We start from the raw sequence: 16,124 nt of genomic DNA, 5'->3' as shown, positions 1-16,124 counted from the left end.
TCCTCAAGCAAAAAACAAAACAACAACGAGGAGAATTGGCGACAGATGTTAGCTCAAGGCTACTCTTCCTCAGCAAAAAAGAAAAAAAAAAGAAAGTCCTTGCTTTTTGTTAATGCTTTCTAAGTTGTTTAGGAGTAAATGGGCATCATATCTCTACTGGCTAAGAGTGTGTGCGGGTCTGTGTGTGCACACACGTACCTACATGTCTGTGTGCATGTGCCTACGTGCGTGCACGCATGTGTGCACATGCCTGCGTCTGTGCGTGTGTATGTAAGTGTGCGTCCGTGCGTGTGCATGTGCATACATATGTGCATGTGTGCCTGCGTGTGTGCGTATAGGAGAAAATGACAGAATAAATGTGGCAAATGTCAGCAGTTGGGGAATCTGGGTGAAGGGTGAACACGAGTTCTTTGTGTTATTCTTGCAACTGTTTTGAATTTGAAATTATTTCAAAATAAAGCTACCCCTGCAAAAAAAAGTTATACAGTGTATTCCTATAAAATACATTGCAGAGTTATATTCTCTGAAAAGGAAAGTCCTCTGTAGTCCCACCTTTCTCCTGATGTTTTTCCTGTACGCTGTGTCCCCCATCCCTTGTACAGAGCCTGCAGCCTGGTCCGCACACACCTGTGCACCCCGGGGCTGCTGCCCTCTTGTGTGCAGGGCGGGCACCGCAGGGAGCAGGTCATCCTGCGCTGTGCTGCAGGCTGGTCTCTGCCCCGGGGCTCCGGGCTCGCTCTTCGGTGGCCTTTGCAGCTCTCCCTGCCCAGATTCCTCTGCTCCGGTCCCCAGGCCTCACTGGGTCTTTGCCTGGGCAGTTGCCTCTCCGGACAGGCTGGGAGGCCCTCAGTACAGGGCGTACCTGGGCTTGGGGCACCAGAGCCTCCCTCCCATGGGGCCTACCGGCTGCCACCCTGACCACCCCGCCCCAGGAGACTGAGGACCTGCCCTGCTCGGTGCCCCTGGTTCTGTGGTTGTGAGAGGCTGGCAAGAAACAGTGTCGGTGCTCTGTTCTCCTGGACTGTGCTGGATGAAGGAGGGGTTTAGTCTGATGAGGAAAGGGGGCAGTGAGGAGGCTGATTCCCAGGGAAAGGGAAAAAAGGACACCCTTACTTTACAGTGAATGCAGATTGCGTGTTACTTCCTCTTACCCAGAAAGGGCCTGAGTGCCACCTTGGCACAGAGGGTGGGAGTTCGAAGCTGCACGTGGCCGCTAATCAGCGGTGTCTCCTTGTAGCGCACTTACCGAATGCCAAAGGAGATCCGTGTGGAGCCACAGAAGTTCGCCGCGGAGCTCATCCACCGCCTGGAGGCCATCCAGCGAACGCGGGAGGCTGAGGAGAAGCTGGAGGAGCGGCTGAAGCGCGTCCGGATGGTGAGTGGGCCCCACGGCGGGAGGCCACGCCACATCCTGGTTTCTGCATTGTTTGATCAGAGCTGGGTTTGGGCTTGAGTTGGGGGCGGCGTTGGGCCCCAGGAGTCCCCTCCAGGGTTTCCCAGAGTAACCCCTCTCCCTGCTTGATCGCACTCTGACCCCATCTCGGTGGCTGGCCAGGGCCTGCTCTCCTGCGATGCATGCCCCCTCTGAAGCCCCAACTCCTGGTCCCCAGCCTGTGCCGTCTCCCGAGAAGAAGCCACCCCTGGCAGGGGCCTGAGCGGAGGCCTGGGGAGTGACCAGCAGGTGCTTGGCAGCAGCTCCCGGCCCTGTGCAGCCCTCGAGTGCCGGGGTTGGGGCTCCTGTTCCAGCTTCTTGTGGGAAGACAGCTGAGAGGGGAGCCGAGACGGTGCCCAGCTGTCGGCCCTCAGCCCTGCAGAGCACGGGTCAGACTGGGGACACGGGATGTGGGGCAGGAGCCCAGGGGCTGAGGCAGCTCTGAGCTACGCCCACAAGGGGGCACCATTCACCTTCCCTCTGCCCGTCTGTCTCTCACTCTCCGTCCATCTGTCTGTCTGTCTCTCCGATACCATTTTCCCCCTGAGCACCGACCGCAGTGCCCACGGCTGGCCACCTATCCCTGTGACGTTCAGGTTCTTCTGCAGTGGTGAGAACCCTTGTGGTCAACTTCTGGAGGTTTGTTTAGTGTACGGTAGCTCAGTCCCTTTCTTTTCAGTTATTACCAAGTTTACTCAACGTTATTCTGGTTTGGACGGTTCAATAAAATGGGAAAATAAATGCGAGATGTGTCTTTTTGAGTTAAAGTGATCAATGTTTAAGATATGGTTACATAAACTCTTAGAGAATCAAATGAAATTCAACTAGTTACTGTAAGAATTTATCAAGAAACATGTAGCAAGATAAATAAGCAAAAAACAAGAGCTCTTCTGTACAAGGGCAATATTTCTTTTGAAAATATAATGGGAAATAAGGCAATAAAATTGAGAAATAGGAAAACTCAATCAAAAAACCCAAAAACCTTTATTGAGAACTATAAAAGAAAACTCAGTGCAGAGGTTCCTCAGTGGTCCCAACGGCACTGGCGCCATTTCCCTGAGCCGCTGGTGCGAGGCACCCGGTGGTCACGTGCCCTTGCACACTCACTGGGGTCTCTGTGTTTGTCCCTCTGTGCCCCATCCTGCAGCGCCGCTGCCGAGAGCCCAGCCGCGCTCGCTCGGGGCCCGTCGGGGCAGAAGAGTCTCCAGGAGCCGCGCGGGCGGCACCTCTGCACCCCGCCTGGCCCTGCCTCACCCTGGGCTGGGCACTCCTGACCCCAGGACACAGCACGCCTGACTTCTGGCTTGTTTGTTTCCCCACGTGTGAGGTTTCCATGGGACGGCCAGTACCGGGTGGTGATGTGCAGCCTTGTCCCTACAGGAGGAAGAAGGTGAGGATGGCGATGTGTCCTCCGGCCCCCCAGGGGCCAGTCACAAGCTGCCTTCAGCCCCAGCCTGGCACCACTTCCCGCCCCGCTACGTGGACGTGGGCTGCGCAGGGCTGCGGGACACGCATGAGGAGAACCCTGAGAGCATCCTGGACGAGCATGTGCAGCGGGTCATGAGGACACCCGGCTGCCAGTCCCCGGGACCTGGCCACCACTCCCCTGACGGTGCACACGTGCCCAAGATGCCAGGAGTGCTGGGGGGCATAGCTCCCGGGCACGGTAAGCACGCGCTCAAGTCGGGGGCGAAGCTGGATGCAGCCGGCCTGCATCTCCACAGGCACAGCCACCACCACGGCCACCACGGCTTGGCCAGGCCCAAGGAGCAGGCCGAGGCCGAGGCTACCCGCCGGGTCCAGAGCAGCTTCGCATGGGGCTTGGAGCCACATGGCCACACGGCCAAACCCCGCAGCCACTCAGAAAGCGTGGGCACCGCCCCTGTCACCAGCGACAGCCTGGTCTACAGGTGAGTGTCCGCGGCAGCCCGAGCTGAGCTTTGAGACCAGGGCTGTGGTTCCTTCGTCCCTGTGCGTGTGTCAGTGAGGGGCGCCTGTGTCTTCCCAGGGAGGAAGGGGTCACGGCAGGAGGCCGTGTCTCCTGTGGATTCTCTTCTGGTTTTCTAGCCAGAGTTCCCCTTTAAAAGCCGTTAAGCAGGGTCAGCCACAGAGACTGCAGGCGCGTGAGGGCCAAGAGGTCAGGTGCCAGGTGTGGGCGCTTAGCCTCTGCCTGGGGTGCTGGGTTGGCCAGGGCTTCAGCCTGGAAACTTGGTTGGATAAAGATGTGTCAGAGGGAGGTGTCTGGTGAGGAGGAGTGGCCGGTCCTGGGTGCTGCCACTGGGTGGGTGGCCTGGGCTGGGCGGGCAGAGGACAAGTACTACAGCCCGACCTGGAGCCCCAGCCCTCTCAGCGGTGCTGCCTGGACGCCTCCTTCCCCTCCTGCCGCAGAGTCGGCCCAAAACAACCCCAGACCACCACACAGAGCTGGGCAGAGGCCAGTGGGACATGCCACTTTGTCAGGGCCACCATGTTCAGAGAGCAGAGGCCCTTCTCCTCCAGCCACTCGGGGTGTAGAGCACAAGCGGCCAGCTCTCCAGTGACGGGCCAGGTAAAGTCAGCAGGTGATGCCCAGATCTTTCTCTTATAGCGGGAAGGTAGGCATCACCTCCAAAAGAAATGCCAAGAAGGCTGAGTCAGGGAAAGGTGTCGGCGCTGAGGTGCCAGGCTCCTCGGAGGATGCGGAGAAGAACCAGAAGATCATGCAGTGGATCATCGAGGGGGAGAAGGAGATCAGCAGGCACAGGAAGGCCGGCCACGGGTGAGTCCTGGGGGTGTGGGCACAGGTGTGCGCAGATGACCCAGCGAGCCTCCAGAGCTGCTTCACCAGTGTCTGCTCAGCTGTCACAGCCCCACCCACTGTCTTACTGCAAAGCCCCTGCAGTGGAAGCAAGAATTCCACGGAATCAGCTCCAACCATTGCAGCATCTGCTCGTTGATGCCTGCCCCGTGTGGGCTTGTGGTGGGAGTGGGATCCTTGTCGCAACTTCAGTGTCCTGGGCAGGAGCGCCCACTGGTGAAGTACATCTAAAGTCACCACATCTCTGTCTGTGAGCTCCTCTAGTTCTGGCCCCACCTGCCGAGGAGGGGTCTGCTGTCACACAGCTGCTCTCACGAGGTTATTTCTGGGGTGGTGACGCCTCCACGTGACAATGACCTAAGTCACTGGGGAAGTTAGACTGGCACCTGACTGTTCCTGCAGATGGAGCCCGCAGAAGTCTTTTCGCACCTGGTTGTCCCCCCGCCGTTGGGGTGGGGGGCAGATTCTCATTTAGTCTGTGTCCCTCTGACCTCTGTATCAACCCCACAGGGTCAGAGGCTGCTCTGGGGGGCTGCAGAGCCAGGCCCCAGAAATGCCCTCGCTGCCCCACATGGGTCGGTCCATCTGGGGCTGGCTCAGATGGGGCCGGGCTAGAGGCGGGTCACACCTGGAGCGGGCGGCCACGGGGCCTGGAGCTGCTGGGATCTGCCCATTGGTGTATGGGCCTCCCCTCCTTCCCTGGTCGCAGACTTCCCTGAGCTTCAGCCTTCCCTGGCAATAGTGGGGGAGGGCTGAGTGTGCATGTGTGAAGGAGGTGAACACCTGCCTAGCCTGTTGCTGGGCAGCAACTCGGGGTCCCCGTGTCCTGTCTCTGCGTGATCTTAGAAACGAGCCCCCCACCAATGTCCAGACCATTTGCAGTCACAAAGCTTGTCCCGCTCTGTTGGGATGGGGATGGATTCTTGGCTTCTCTGGAGTTCCCTCTTGTGGGTTTCCATGGAATGACTCTGTCCTGGCCACCCCCCGACCCCAGATGGAGGGCTAGGTGGTTGACAGGTAAGAGCCACATCTACAAACAGCCTCCTGGGCCTGGGAGGCTCCTGCTATCAGGATGAACTGTTTTAAATGACGGTGCCTCAGTGTCCCCACCAGGCCCTCCCTGGAGCCCTGGGGCTGTGGGCCTCTGCCCTTGTTCATCTCCAAGGCGGGCGTGCAGGGCCGGGAGTAAGGGGTGGGGGCAGGAGATGGGGCCGGTTGAGGTTTCCCTGTGGAACCCACCTCCCCCCAGGGTCCCTTCTCTTGGGCACTTCTGGCGTCACAAGGGCACTGGGCCAGCCCACTCCCCAGGCGGCCTCTTCTTGGGGTTCCCTCTTGTTGGGGTTCCCTTGTCTGCTTCAGAGGCCTCCAGCCGCAGCACAGAGGTGGACGTTTGCACCCAGCCTCACCCGGTGGTTGTGGTACATGTGCCCAGGTGTGAACACGTGCTCGGTGTCCAGTGACAGAGGGAAGGGCATGTTATCACCGTGAGGGAGAACCAGGGAAAATTATGTGTGTAGAATTATGCCAGTTATGGGAAATGTTTCTGTTGGGGAAGGAGATATACCAATATACTGAGAGTGGCTCTCTTTAAATTATGAAATTATGGATTATTTATATTTTTTTCTTTAAATTTCCTATATATTTCAGGTTTTTCACAAATAGCATTTATTTTGACATTAAAATATTTTTTAAAAAACACTGAAAACTTTTCTATAAGAGAAGTCATTATAGGGGCCAGCCCGGTGGCGTAGTGGTTAGGTTTGCGTGCTCCGCTTCAGCGGCCCAGGGTTCGCAGGATTGGATCCTGGGCACGGACCTACGCGCTGCTTATCAAGCCATGCTGTGGCGGCGTCCCGTATAAAGTAGAGGAAGATGGGCGCGGATGTTAACCCAGGGCCAGTCTTCCTCAGCAAAAAGAGGTGGGTTGGTGACAGATGTTAGCACAGGACTAATCTTTCTCACACAAAAAAAGGTCATTAGGATATGATTTATACTTTTTTTTTTTAAAGATTTTATTTATTTAATTATTTCCCCCCCCAAAGCCCCAGTAGGTAGTTGTATGTCATAGCTGTGCATCCTTCCAGTTGCTGTATGTGGGACGTGGCCTCAGCATGGCTGGAGAAGCGGTGCGTTGGTGCACGCCCGGGATCCGAACCTGGGCCGCCAGCAGCAGAGCGTGCGCACTTAACCGCTAAGCCACGGGGCTGGCCCTGATTTATACTTTAATAAAGCTGTTAAAAATAAGTTACAAAAAAAGAAGTGTGCAAGAAAGGGACGTTTGTATATGTGGTACAGGAGGAAATTGCAGAAGTTCACGTGCCCTCTGGTGGCCAGGGGCACAAGGGCACTCCTGCCCGGCTTCCGGGAGTCAGGGCCTCACCTGCCTCTGCTGGCTCTGCCCCCGCTCCTGGCGCCCCCTGCGGCCCAGGATTTCAGATGTTGCCACGCCTGGTTCTCTTGCTCCCAAAGGTCTTCTGGGGCGAAGAAGCAGCAGGCCCATGAGAGCTCCAGGCCCCTGTCCATTGAGCGTCCGGGGGCCGTGCACCCCTGGGTTAGTGCTCAGCTCCGGAACTCTGTCCAGCCCTCTCATCTCTTCATTCAAGACCCCACAATGCCACCCAACCCAGCCCCCAACCCTTTGACCCAGCTGGAGGAGGCCCGCAGGCGTCTGGAGGAGGAGGAGAAGAGAGCCAGCAAGTTACCCTCGAAGCAAAGGTATGGTGGCAGGGACGGGGGTGGCGCCATCAGGGTGAAGCTCCCCGAGGCCTGGAGTCCCCACCTAGAGCCACGCCGGGTCCCCACCGGCAGTACTGGGTTTTTCCTTCCGCTGAGAGCCACAGACCGTTCGGCAGGTGGTCACGACACTGTCCTTCCGGGGAAGGAGAGGGAAGCCTTCCTCTCTTCGTGCCTGCTGTGCTCTATGAGCGTGCACTCGCCCCGGGTCTTCCCCCACCGTGGCGTGGAACAGCTCGAGGTCACACAGCCAGGTCACCACTGGCTGCTGTGCAGGCTGAGCTTAGAGGGGGCTGTCCTGGCCGTCTCCATTCACAGCCATACCCAGGGGAACCCCGAACAGTGCCGTTGGCAGGTCGGTGAAAGTGCTGAGATACAGACAGGTGTAAAACTCTTCTGGCGAGATGCGGCCACAGTCTCTCCTCATTGCGCCCTCCTGGGCCTTCTGGGCCAGGACGCCAACCCGCTGCCGATGCGGCCTCAGGCCAGGCCCCGTTCTCTCCCCCAGGGAGCAGGGAGACCTGCCCTTTGTGAGTGGCAGGTCTTCTCTCCAGGCCGGAATGTGGCTGCCCCGAACCTTCCAGGGCTTGAGGTCAATTTTCCTGGATGTACTGGCTCATTGGAATTCCCAGGCAGATCAGGGTCTCTGAGGGGCCTGGAAATCTGTATTTCTCACCCAGAGCTGGGGAGCGTGGTTACACAATGGCCACGGTTTTCCTCGGATGTTCCTGGCTCCCCTTCCCAGGGGCCTCACCTTGTGTGGGGCAGCCCTGCTCTGGGGAATCCGATGTGAGGGTGCAGACCCTCCCTGGTGTCCGTCTCGTCAGGCACAGCCGGAAGCCAGAATGTGTCCCCTGGGTCGTTGAAGCAACCACGTTTACAGCCAGCTGTCTCACAGCCCACGGCCTCGTTCAGTCAGCGTAGAGCTGGAGAGGCGGCTCTGTGCCGTAGACCCACCCGGTGCTGGCACCCACCGCTCCAGAGGCACGCAGGGTGCGGGGGCCACTGCCTGCAGCAGGAACGCCTCCTGCTGTGCAGACCACCTGCAGGGGCTTCCTGGGACCCTGCTCCGGCCGAGCTCTGGGGCAAGGCTCGAGTCTGCTCTTCTTGCGCACACCCGGCAGGCCCTGCAGGGCAGCATCTTCTCTCTGGCTGGTGGTGCCGAGCAGAGCCACACGAGCCTCTCTGATGCTTGTTGGGGTGTGAGCCTCCAGCTGGGGTTTCGGCCAGTGGCTCTGGCATCTCCATGTGTTGTCGATCCATGGCACGTGGGCCTTTTGTGAACGGCTGCAGACATAGGGCAGAGGTCTGCATGCAGCAGTGGGGGTGCTGAGCCCTCCCTGAGCTCCTCGTGGGTGACCCCACCCAGGCTAGTCAGAGTAGAAGTCATCATCAGGGCCACACAGCATCGCGCCCGAGGGTGGACAGCCTCTTGGAGAGCAGGTGCTGGGCAGCGAGCCCCAGGACAGGCCTCCCCAGCTGCTTCGGACAGAGCCGTGACCGCACTCCAGAACCTGAGTCTCCGTCGGAGCCCTGAGTAGGAAGAGCCACACACAGGGAGGAGGCGAGGGCAGAGCCTCTTCTGAAGGCTGTTCTCAGTGCGGGTGAAGTGACAAGATCCTAGCGCCTCCAGTCACTGGTTCCCCAAAGTGTGTTCCAGGGAACCGAGGGCTCTGTGACCAGATGAGGACTCTGGGAACTCGGGATCGACTAAAGCAACAGCCATTTCTCAACGGATCCTGACGGAGCCCTTGATGTTCCAGTCCGGTGCTCCGCAATCCACGAAGGGCTTGGTGTCCTGTCCGTCTCACACGGGGGGAGCCTGATTTGTGGTGACAGACCCTCTTGGGGATCCCCTGCTCCGTCTGCCTGTCTGTCACCCGTTGTCACCATGGAGCGTTGGTGGACGCCCTCCTGAGGCCTGTGCGGCTCACTGGCGCGGTTGTTCCCTAGGTATGTGCAGGAGGTCATCCAGCGGGGGCGCTCCTGCATCAGGCCAGCGTGCACGCCCGTGCTGAGCGTGGTGCCAGCGGTGTCCGACCTGGAGCTCTCCGAGACAGAGTACGTGCGCCCCCCGCGGGTCTTCCCGGCACGCCCACCCAGCCCCCATTGTGGGCCAGCTCCCGTGGTGGAGCCGCTCTTCCCGGGACGGGAGCTCGGGCACCACGCTTGAAGAGACGGGGCTGGACTCAAGCTGCCTACAAGCCTTTTCTTCCTGTCTCTGTCAGAGGAGACGCTGGCCCTCCACATGGTGACGAATGAGCCGCAGGCCAGCGAGGAGGTCCGCTCCGCCTCCCCTGCTCTGGCCACGCGCCCCCCGCCTGCCCTTACTTTCCGAGCTTCCCAGCCCGGCCTCGGGACTTGCTGGGCTGAGACAGTCCGGCTTGACAGGGGCGGGACTGCAGCCACGATCCCCCTGGTGTGCTGCCCACAGAAGGCATCAGCTCTGGTGGTGCGTGTGCGCCAATGCTTCGTGTGCAGTGACACGCAGGGATTAGGGCTCTGCGTGTCTGCTCCCTGGGCTCACATGGAGCAGGGTGGGTGTTGGGGACCTGCCAGCCTTATGTAGACAGTGCCCGTCGCCCCGCCGTGCTTACCCCAAATGATGCTTCAGCACGCCTGGCCGGGTGCACCCACTTGGCTCCGGAGTGGTCACACAGGGACGAGGGACGCTAGAAGACAGGGTGCTGCCTGTCATTCCAGATGCAAAGTGGCTGCCCAGCGCCCATCAGGATCAGGGTCCCACCCCAGCTGGGCAGGAGACAGTACTGGCCTCACGCCCTCTCTGAAAGTCTGGCCAGCCACTGCCTCTGGTCTTGGACAAGCTCTCTGCTGTGGAACAGGTCCATTTCAAGATCCGTCACAGTTCTCTTTATCAATACTTGGCCATCAGATGGTTCTGAAGCTTTAGGGTATTAGGCCTTACTAGCATACACGCGCTGTAGCCCCGACGAAAGGCAGGCTGTGTTGGTCCAGTGGCCTGGCTGTCACAAGAAACCCAGCAGAGGGACCCACCATGTGTTCAGACCTGAGAAGCCTGCTTGCCCACTTGTGTGTAGTCAGGGTAGAGGGGCCACTCACCAGCCAGCTCAGGCCACATGAGACCTGGGGCTTTGCCACGGGTGGAGGAGGGTGGAGGCGAGCCGAGGCACTGGCCAGACGTGGGCAGCTGGCGGGTGGGAGATGCGCTGTGTGTTTTGGAGCAGGAGAGGTTGGTGTGGCACTGGAGCCCTGGGTTGACACCACGCGGGGCAAGGCCCCCAGAGGGCTGGATGCTGCATAGGGGTGGGGTGGGCAGTGGGCCTGTGCTCACGTGGTATTTCTGAACATGACACAGCTCACCCCTGCGGCCCTGTCCCATCATTTACTGGGGGGCCCGAGGCCCGTTGGGGGTGCCCTGTGGGACCCTGAGACCAGCAATCATCGCTGTGTCTCTGCCCCCAGGACGAAATCGCAGAGGAAGGCGGGTGGTGGGAGCACCCAGCCATGTGACAGCATCGTCGTGGCCTACTACTTCTGCGGGGAGCCCATCCCCTACCGGACCCTGGTGAGGGGTCGTGCGGTCACCCTGGGCCAGTTCAAGGAGCTGCTGACCAAGAAAGGGAACTACAGGTGAGAGCCAAGGGGCTGGAGCCGGGGCTGGCCCGTTGTTTGGGTCTTCGGTGAGCAGGTGCCCTGCCCAGGAGAGGGTGTCGTGTGCTAGGTGTCCTGTTCTGCCCTGTTTTTATCTCATTTAGTCCTTGTCTCCACCTTAACCCGCCTGTCCCACCCTGGGCTGTTGACGTGAGCCCCTCATGGGTGAAGCGTGGGCGGCCCCAGGCTGCGGGCCCACTCCTGGCCCCAGGTGACTGAGGCCTCCAGGCTGATTGAGGGGTCTGGAGGGACCTGGTTCAGGGCCCTCACCTTAAAGGTGGGGAAACAGAGGCCTGAGCATAGTGCCCTGACAGTCCCCACGCTGGCCTGACCTTGGTTGGCCCTGTCTTCCGTCTCCTAATTCAGCCCCTTTTCACTGGTCTGTGGAAGCTGTGCCTCCCCCCGTCCTCTGCACTGGGCTGCTCGGCCCTGCCCCTGCCAGCCTCAGACCAGCCCCTAGAGGCTCCTGAGTGAGCACTGTAGGAGGAGCAGGGGCAGACGGCCCGTGGTGGGCTCGGGTGGGTGATGTCCTCTGTCCACCAAGTGGCCGAGAAAGCACCCCTTGGAAGCGCCCACTGGAGGAGGGCCAAGGAGGAGGGCCAAGTCTCCACTGTCTTCTACTTCGGCCTGAGTTGGGGGCCTGTTACCCCGATGGAGACGACAGGCTGAGCCCTTGGGGAACAGAAACCCTGTGCCCACCTGCTTCTCCCCCACAGCACACTAGAATCCACTGCAGGGGACCCCACATATGGTCACTATTGACCCTCCAACAGATGGGCACCAGGCAGAACCAGCTGGCGTGCCCTGCAAAAAGTGCCCGGAGCACAGCTGCCAAGCTCCAGTGCACACGTGGGACGATGGGGTCGGGGGGCACCTAGGTGTGGGGGCCAGGGGTGTGGGGGCATGGGCAGACCCTCATCCCCCCTTACGCCTCCCTCACCCCCGACCCAGATACTACTTCAAGAAAGTGAGTGACGAGTTTGACTGTGGAGTGGTGTTCGAGGAGGTTCGGGAGGATGAGGCCGTCCTGCCCGTCTTCGAGGAGAAGATCATTGGCAAGGTGGAGAAGGTGGACTGACCGCAGGCCTGGCCTCTGCGCCTGGCCGGGCCCTCGTCAGGCAGGACGGGGCAACCACACTGAGAGCCACCAAGGGTTGTGCATGTCGCGTGCTCTCACGTGTGGCAGACACACAGCTGCTGGGGGAAGGCCAGGCGCTGCCTGCCTCATCGCCGCCACCCCCCGGTCCATCTGTCCACGTGGTGGGGGTCCCTCTGAGTGGGCCCAGGGGCTTCTGTCCCGCTGCCGATGAGGGGACCCCGTCCCCCGTCCAATACTCCAATACTTGGAGAGTCTGCCTGAGCAGGGAGCCCACCTCGGGCCGCCGAGATGACCCTCCCCAGCGGCCCCTGCTGCTAGCTAGCCCACGGGCGCCTCGCCGGGCGCTCACACCACAGGCTCTGCTTCTCCCTCTGGGACTTAAGCCGCCATACCATGCCCTGGTCGGGCCCAGCCTGGGTCTGGGGCACAGGGGCCCTGCGAGGGCCTCTGTAAACTGTACACGTCACCGAGTGCCTTCAGCGCAGCTTGTCTCTTGCCCGCCACTGTGTGGATCTGGCGACAGAGCACCCCAGTGCCCTCCCTCCTGCGCCCACAGGTTCCAGAGGGCCAGCTGCGCAGGGCCCGGCCCCTCCCTCCTAAGGGCCCGTGTAAATATGTACATTTCTCAGGCCAGGGCCAGCAGGGGGCTGCCCCGAGACCCGTTTTTCACGCGCTGACTTGTACAATTATGTTTTCAAAGGTACTTGGATAATAATGAAATAAAACCATTTTTGAACCTTCCCTGGCTGTGGAGTGCACCTGGCTTCGGTGGGGCCCTGGCTGGCAGGCATGTCTTCCTTGGCCAGCTCCTGGCACGTGTGGCCCGTCCCCTCTAGCCTGGCCTGGCTGTGTGCAGCACGTGTCAGGCCCCGGCAGCAAAGGAGGTCACACCAGCGTCCGAGGGTCACGGAGTGGGGGTGTCTTGTGGAGCCACGCTGGCAGGGCTCTGGAGAGGGTGGGGCTGAAGCCGGCAGCAATGCCAGGCCCCCTTCCTGTCCAGGTGGGGCCCCAGGCTCAGACCCGAGCCAGGATCCACCCAGGAGAGCTAGGGGCATGGGCTGGGTCCCATCCAAGATGGAACAGGCCCCAGGAGGCTGAGATTTCGCCAAAGCCAAGGGCCAGTGCCCAGCCGTGCTCAGGAACCACACAGACAGTCCAGGAGCAAAGGCGTTTATTCACGGCCCACAGCTTCCTTGGGTGCCGGAGGACACCGCTCCCCCTCACGGACGTGGGGCGGCTACAGCTCCTCTTTGGGCCCTGGGGTGGAATTGGCTGGCGTCTCCTGGAAAGGGTCACCGAGGCCCAGCTGGAAGCTGCGCCCTCTGCCCACTCCTGCCCATCAGCCCCAAAGCCCCCCGTCCAGAGGACTTGTCCATAGTCTTAGAAGCTTGGGACAGAGGCACCCACCGGGAAGGGAGCTGTGGGCTCCTCTGTGGGCTTCTCTGCAGGCAGCTGGCCCCCACTGTCCAGGAACTTGGAGAAGGTCTCCAGGTCTCTGCTGCCTTTGTAGTCAATCACCTGAGGAGGGGCAGCAGGATCTGGAGGACACACCCTCCCTGCTGCACCCCTCCTGCACCAGGCCACACCCATCCCAGGCCCCGCCCTCCAAGGCCACACGCTATCTCCTGGACACACAACACAGCCCGAGGAACGCCCAAACTGAGCCTCAGACCAAAGAAGACGGGGGTCCCGCCTCACCTTCCCACCCGGCCCTGCCGGAAAGTACTTGAGGGTGGGGAAGCTGTGCACAGCAAAGGCCTCCAGCTCATTGGCCGTGGCGTCCAGCTCAGCGATGATGATGTCCTCGTGGTCCTTGTACTTCTCCGCCAGTGCCTCCCAGGCAGGGGCCATCTTCTTGCAGTGGGCGCACCACGGGGCATCTAGGACCGGGAGCGTCAGCACGGCCAGCGGGGGCCCCCACCAGCCACCTGCCCACCCACCCACTGCCCTCTGCACTCACAGAACTTGATAAACACGTTCTTGGTTTCGTCAAAAGCCACCTGCTCAAAATTCTTGCCCACAAGGGTCTTGACTGGCCGCTGGTCCCAGTCGGGGGGGACCTCCTGGCTCACGAGATAGGGCTGTGGGGAACCGGGCCAGGGGCTTCATTGGGTATCTCTCCCGAGAGCTGCTGCTCCCACCCCGTCCCCTGGGTGGGCAGCCCGGCAGCGGACCTCGACCTGGTTGCTGAGGACTGCATGGCAGAAGGCGGCCACAGAGGCTGCAGTGACCAAGCCCCCGTCCTCAGGCGCGTACTTCTCGGTGGTCTCCATGTTGATGAATCGCAAGGTGGGTGCCTCCTCAGCCTTGAGACCAAAGTACTGCAGCACGTGGTTGTTGCCGGCGCCCACGTCCACCACCACAAACAGCACCTGCCAGCAGGAATCCGCGCTGGGCACCCCGCCTCCCTGCTGTCCCGCCCCCCTGGCCCACCAGTACCTGCCCCCGGAATGGGGGAGCCGCCTCCCCAAAGCCCGCCAGCAGCTCCTGGTGTGGGGCCAGTGTCTGGTTGACGAACAGCAGCAGATGGTTGAGAATCTTGGCCGCAAAGATCTTAGGGGACGTCTGCAAGGGCAGGCCACACTCATGGGGCTGGCTCGGGAGGCACCCCCCACTCCCTGTCCGCACACCTGCACTCGCACGTGCAGCCCGACTCACCTGGCTGTTGAACTCTGTGACCAGGTGCATGCTGTGCGTGAGGAGGAAGCGTGACAGATCCCCCTGGTCCAGGCCCAGCTCCTCGTCCACTGGGAAGTCCGCCCGCCCCTCGTCAAACTGGACAACACCGGGGGGGTCAGCAGGAGCCACAGCTCTGACCCTGACCCCTGCCTCAGCCCTGAACCACCTTCTTGAAGAGGACCACGGTGTCCTTGGTGAGGCCAAACTTCTGAAAGAGCTTCGGCTGGTCAGTGAGGCCAAAGGTCATGTCCAGGGCCTCCTGGGCCAGGGTCAGGAACGTAGCCACATCCTCATCCTGCAGGTTCTAAGGAGCCCAAGCCTATGAGGCCAGCTGGCGCCACAGGCCCTGCTCCCGTGGCCTGGCCCCCCGTGCCACCAGCTCACCTGGAAGAAGCCAATGACCACTACGTCCCGGGCCTCTATCAGTGCTTGGGCGCCCTCCTCATCCTCCAGCCGTGTGGCGCTGGGCCCCACCCGCCGCCTCAGCCATTCAGCAATGCCTTCGGCCTCCCGGGGGCCTGTGGAGAGTCCCCTCAGCCTGGGCCCAGCCCCGGCCCCCACCCCCACGCCCACTCCCCTCACCGGTGTACTCCTCCGGGTGCATGCGGTTCCCGTCACGGAAGAACTTGAGCGTGGGGTACTCTGTCACCGCAAACTCCTCCAACAGCTCCGGCGCCGAAGACCCGTCCACCTTGGCCAGCCTGGCCCTGGCTGACTCTGCCGCCAGCAGGGCAGCCGCCTTGCTGTATTCGGGGGCCAGCGCCCTGCAGGGCCCACACCATGGGGCGTCTGGGGGACAGGGCCATGAGAGCGCCCCGCCTCCACGGCCCCAGCCCCAGCTCCTGCTCCCTCCTGGCCAGAGCTGGCAGACCTTGGGGTCAGTCAGGCCCGGAGGGAGCAAGCACGACCTGTCCACACACTGCCCTCCTCTGGGGGCCCACCCAAGCCACAGCCATACCGAGCCCATACAGCAGAGACCAGCCCTTCCAGACCCCAGCGTGGCGCGGTGGCCACCACCTCCGACAGGGTTGGAGGAAGATCCTCACATTGCTGCTCTCTGAGGCTGGGCTCCCCGGCCATACACGGCTGACTGAGGGGCCTGCCAGCCAGCAGTGGCTTTCCCACGTGTAAAGCGTTGTAAAAAACCACAGAACATGCAAGGCTGAGTGCTCTCCGGCCCTCTACAGAACGAGTTTGCAAAAGACAATGACCCTGGTCTCCTCGGCACCTGTGCCCCCCCCCACCTGCTCAGGACCCCCCAGGTCCAGCTCAGTCTCAGGGCTCTGCCTCGGGTGCCCTCCGATGAGCCCCAGGAGCACAGTGGGGGCTGAGTGCCCTCAGAGAAAGCCCCCGCATCCACGGAGTGAGGAGTTGAACCCCCTGGGTGGGCCATACGGGTCCCCTGGCCCCGCTGGCCCTGTGCACTCACAGAACTCCACCAGCAAGGTGGGGTGCTCCTGCAGGGCCAGGCCCAGGGTGCGCTGGCTCAGCACCAAGATCCCGTCCTCCTCGGGCACCTCCTCGGGTACCTCCTCCTTAGGGGGCTCCTCCAAGGAACCCCCAGGCCCTGTCCCCTGTCCCCGTGGGCCCCAGGCCCTGAGCAGCAACAGCAGCAGCACAGGTAGCAGCTGGCCATCCATGGCAGTGCCGGGCCCGCGGGGCTGGGGCAGATAAGGGGGCCGGGGGCCAAGCTGCAGCCGCCACGTGGCACCCAGGCCCCGTCGCAGGGAAGATAAGGCCACAAGGCTCCC

General features: G+C 61.3%; 2 protein-coding genes across 3 annotated transcripts in view; one reads left to right on the top strand and one right to left on the bottom strand.

Annotated features, from left to right (window-relative positions):
* The window catches only part of AXIN1 (axin 1), a 56,440-nt gene extending 44,005 nt beyond the window's left edge, over positions 1–12,435 (top strand). The window contains exons 5-11 of one of the 2 annotated variants that reach the window (XM_087449261.1): positions 1,238–1,375; positions 2,813–3,342; positions 4,020–4,190; positions 6,699–6,944; positions 8,916–9,023; positions 10,407–10,574; positions 11,547–12,435. In XM_087449261.1, the coding sequence (XP_087305387.1) occupies positions 1,238–1,375; positions 2,813–3,342; positions 4,020–4,190; positions 6,699–6,944; positions 8,916–9,023; positions 10,407–10,574; positions 11,547–11,673 (1,488 nt within the window). In that variant the 3' untranslated portion in view covers positions 11,674–12,435. The remainder of the gene's footprint in view (positions 1–1,237; positions 1,376–2,812; positions 3,343–4,019; positions 4,191–6,698; positions 6,945–8,915; positions 9,024–10,406; positions 10,575–11,546) is intronic. The other variant, XM_087449262.1, reaches the window with a different exon arrangement.
* A 418-nt stretch (positions 12,436–12,853) lies between these two features.
* On the bottom strand, positions 12,854–16,099 carry PDIA2 (protein disulfide isomerase family A member 2). Its single transcript, XM_004438243.3, has 11 exons — positions 15,803–16,099; positions 14,956–15,162; positions 14,758–14,891; positions 14,540–14,677; positions 14,353–14,469; positions 14,134–14,259; positions 13,869–14,066; positions 13,655–13,775; positions 13,393–13,574; positions 13,102–13,212; positions 12,854–12,976 (listed from the first exon to the last, which is right to left on the bottom strand). The coding sequence occupies exons 1-11, from the start codon at positions 16,011–16,013 to the stop codon at positions 12,932–12,934; spliced, it is 1,590 nt and encodes a 529-aa protein (XP_004438300.1). The 5' UTR covers positions 16,014–16,099; the 3' UTR covers positions 12,854–12,931.
* Positions 16,100–16,124: the final 25 nt, after the last annotated feature.

The sequence above is a fragment of the Ceratotherium simum genome, chromosome 26 (assembly GCF_057802395.1).
Source record: "Ceratotherium simum simum isolate JZ-2026a chromosome 26, ASM5780239v1, whole genome shotgun sequence".
NCBI lineage: Eukaryota > Metazoa > Chordata > Mammalia > Perissodactyla > Rhinocerotidae > Ceratotherium > Ceratotherium simum.
Note: the sequence above shows the minus strand (reverse complement) of the source record. Positions and strands in the feature narration are given on the sequence as shown.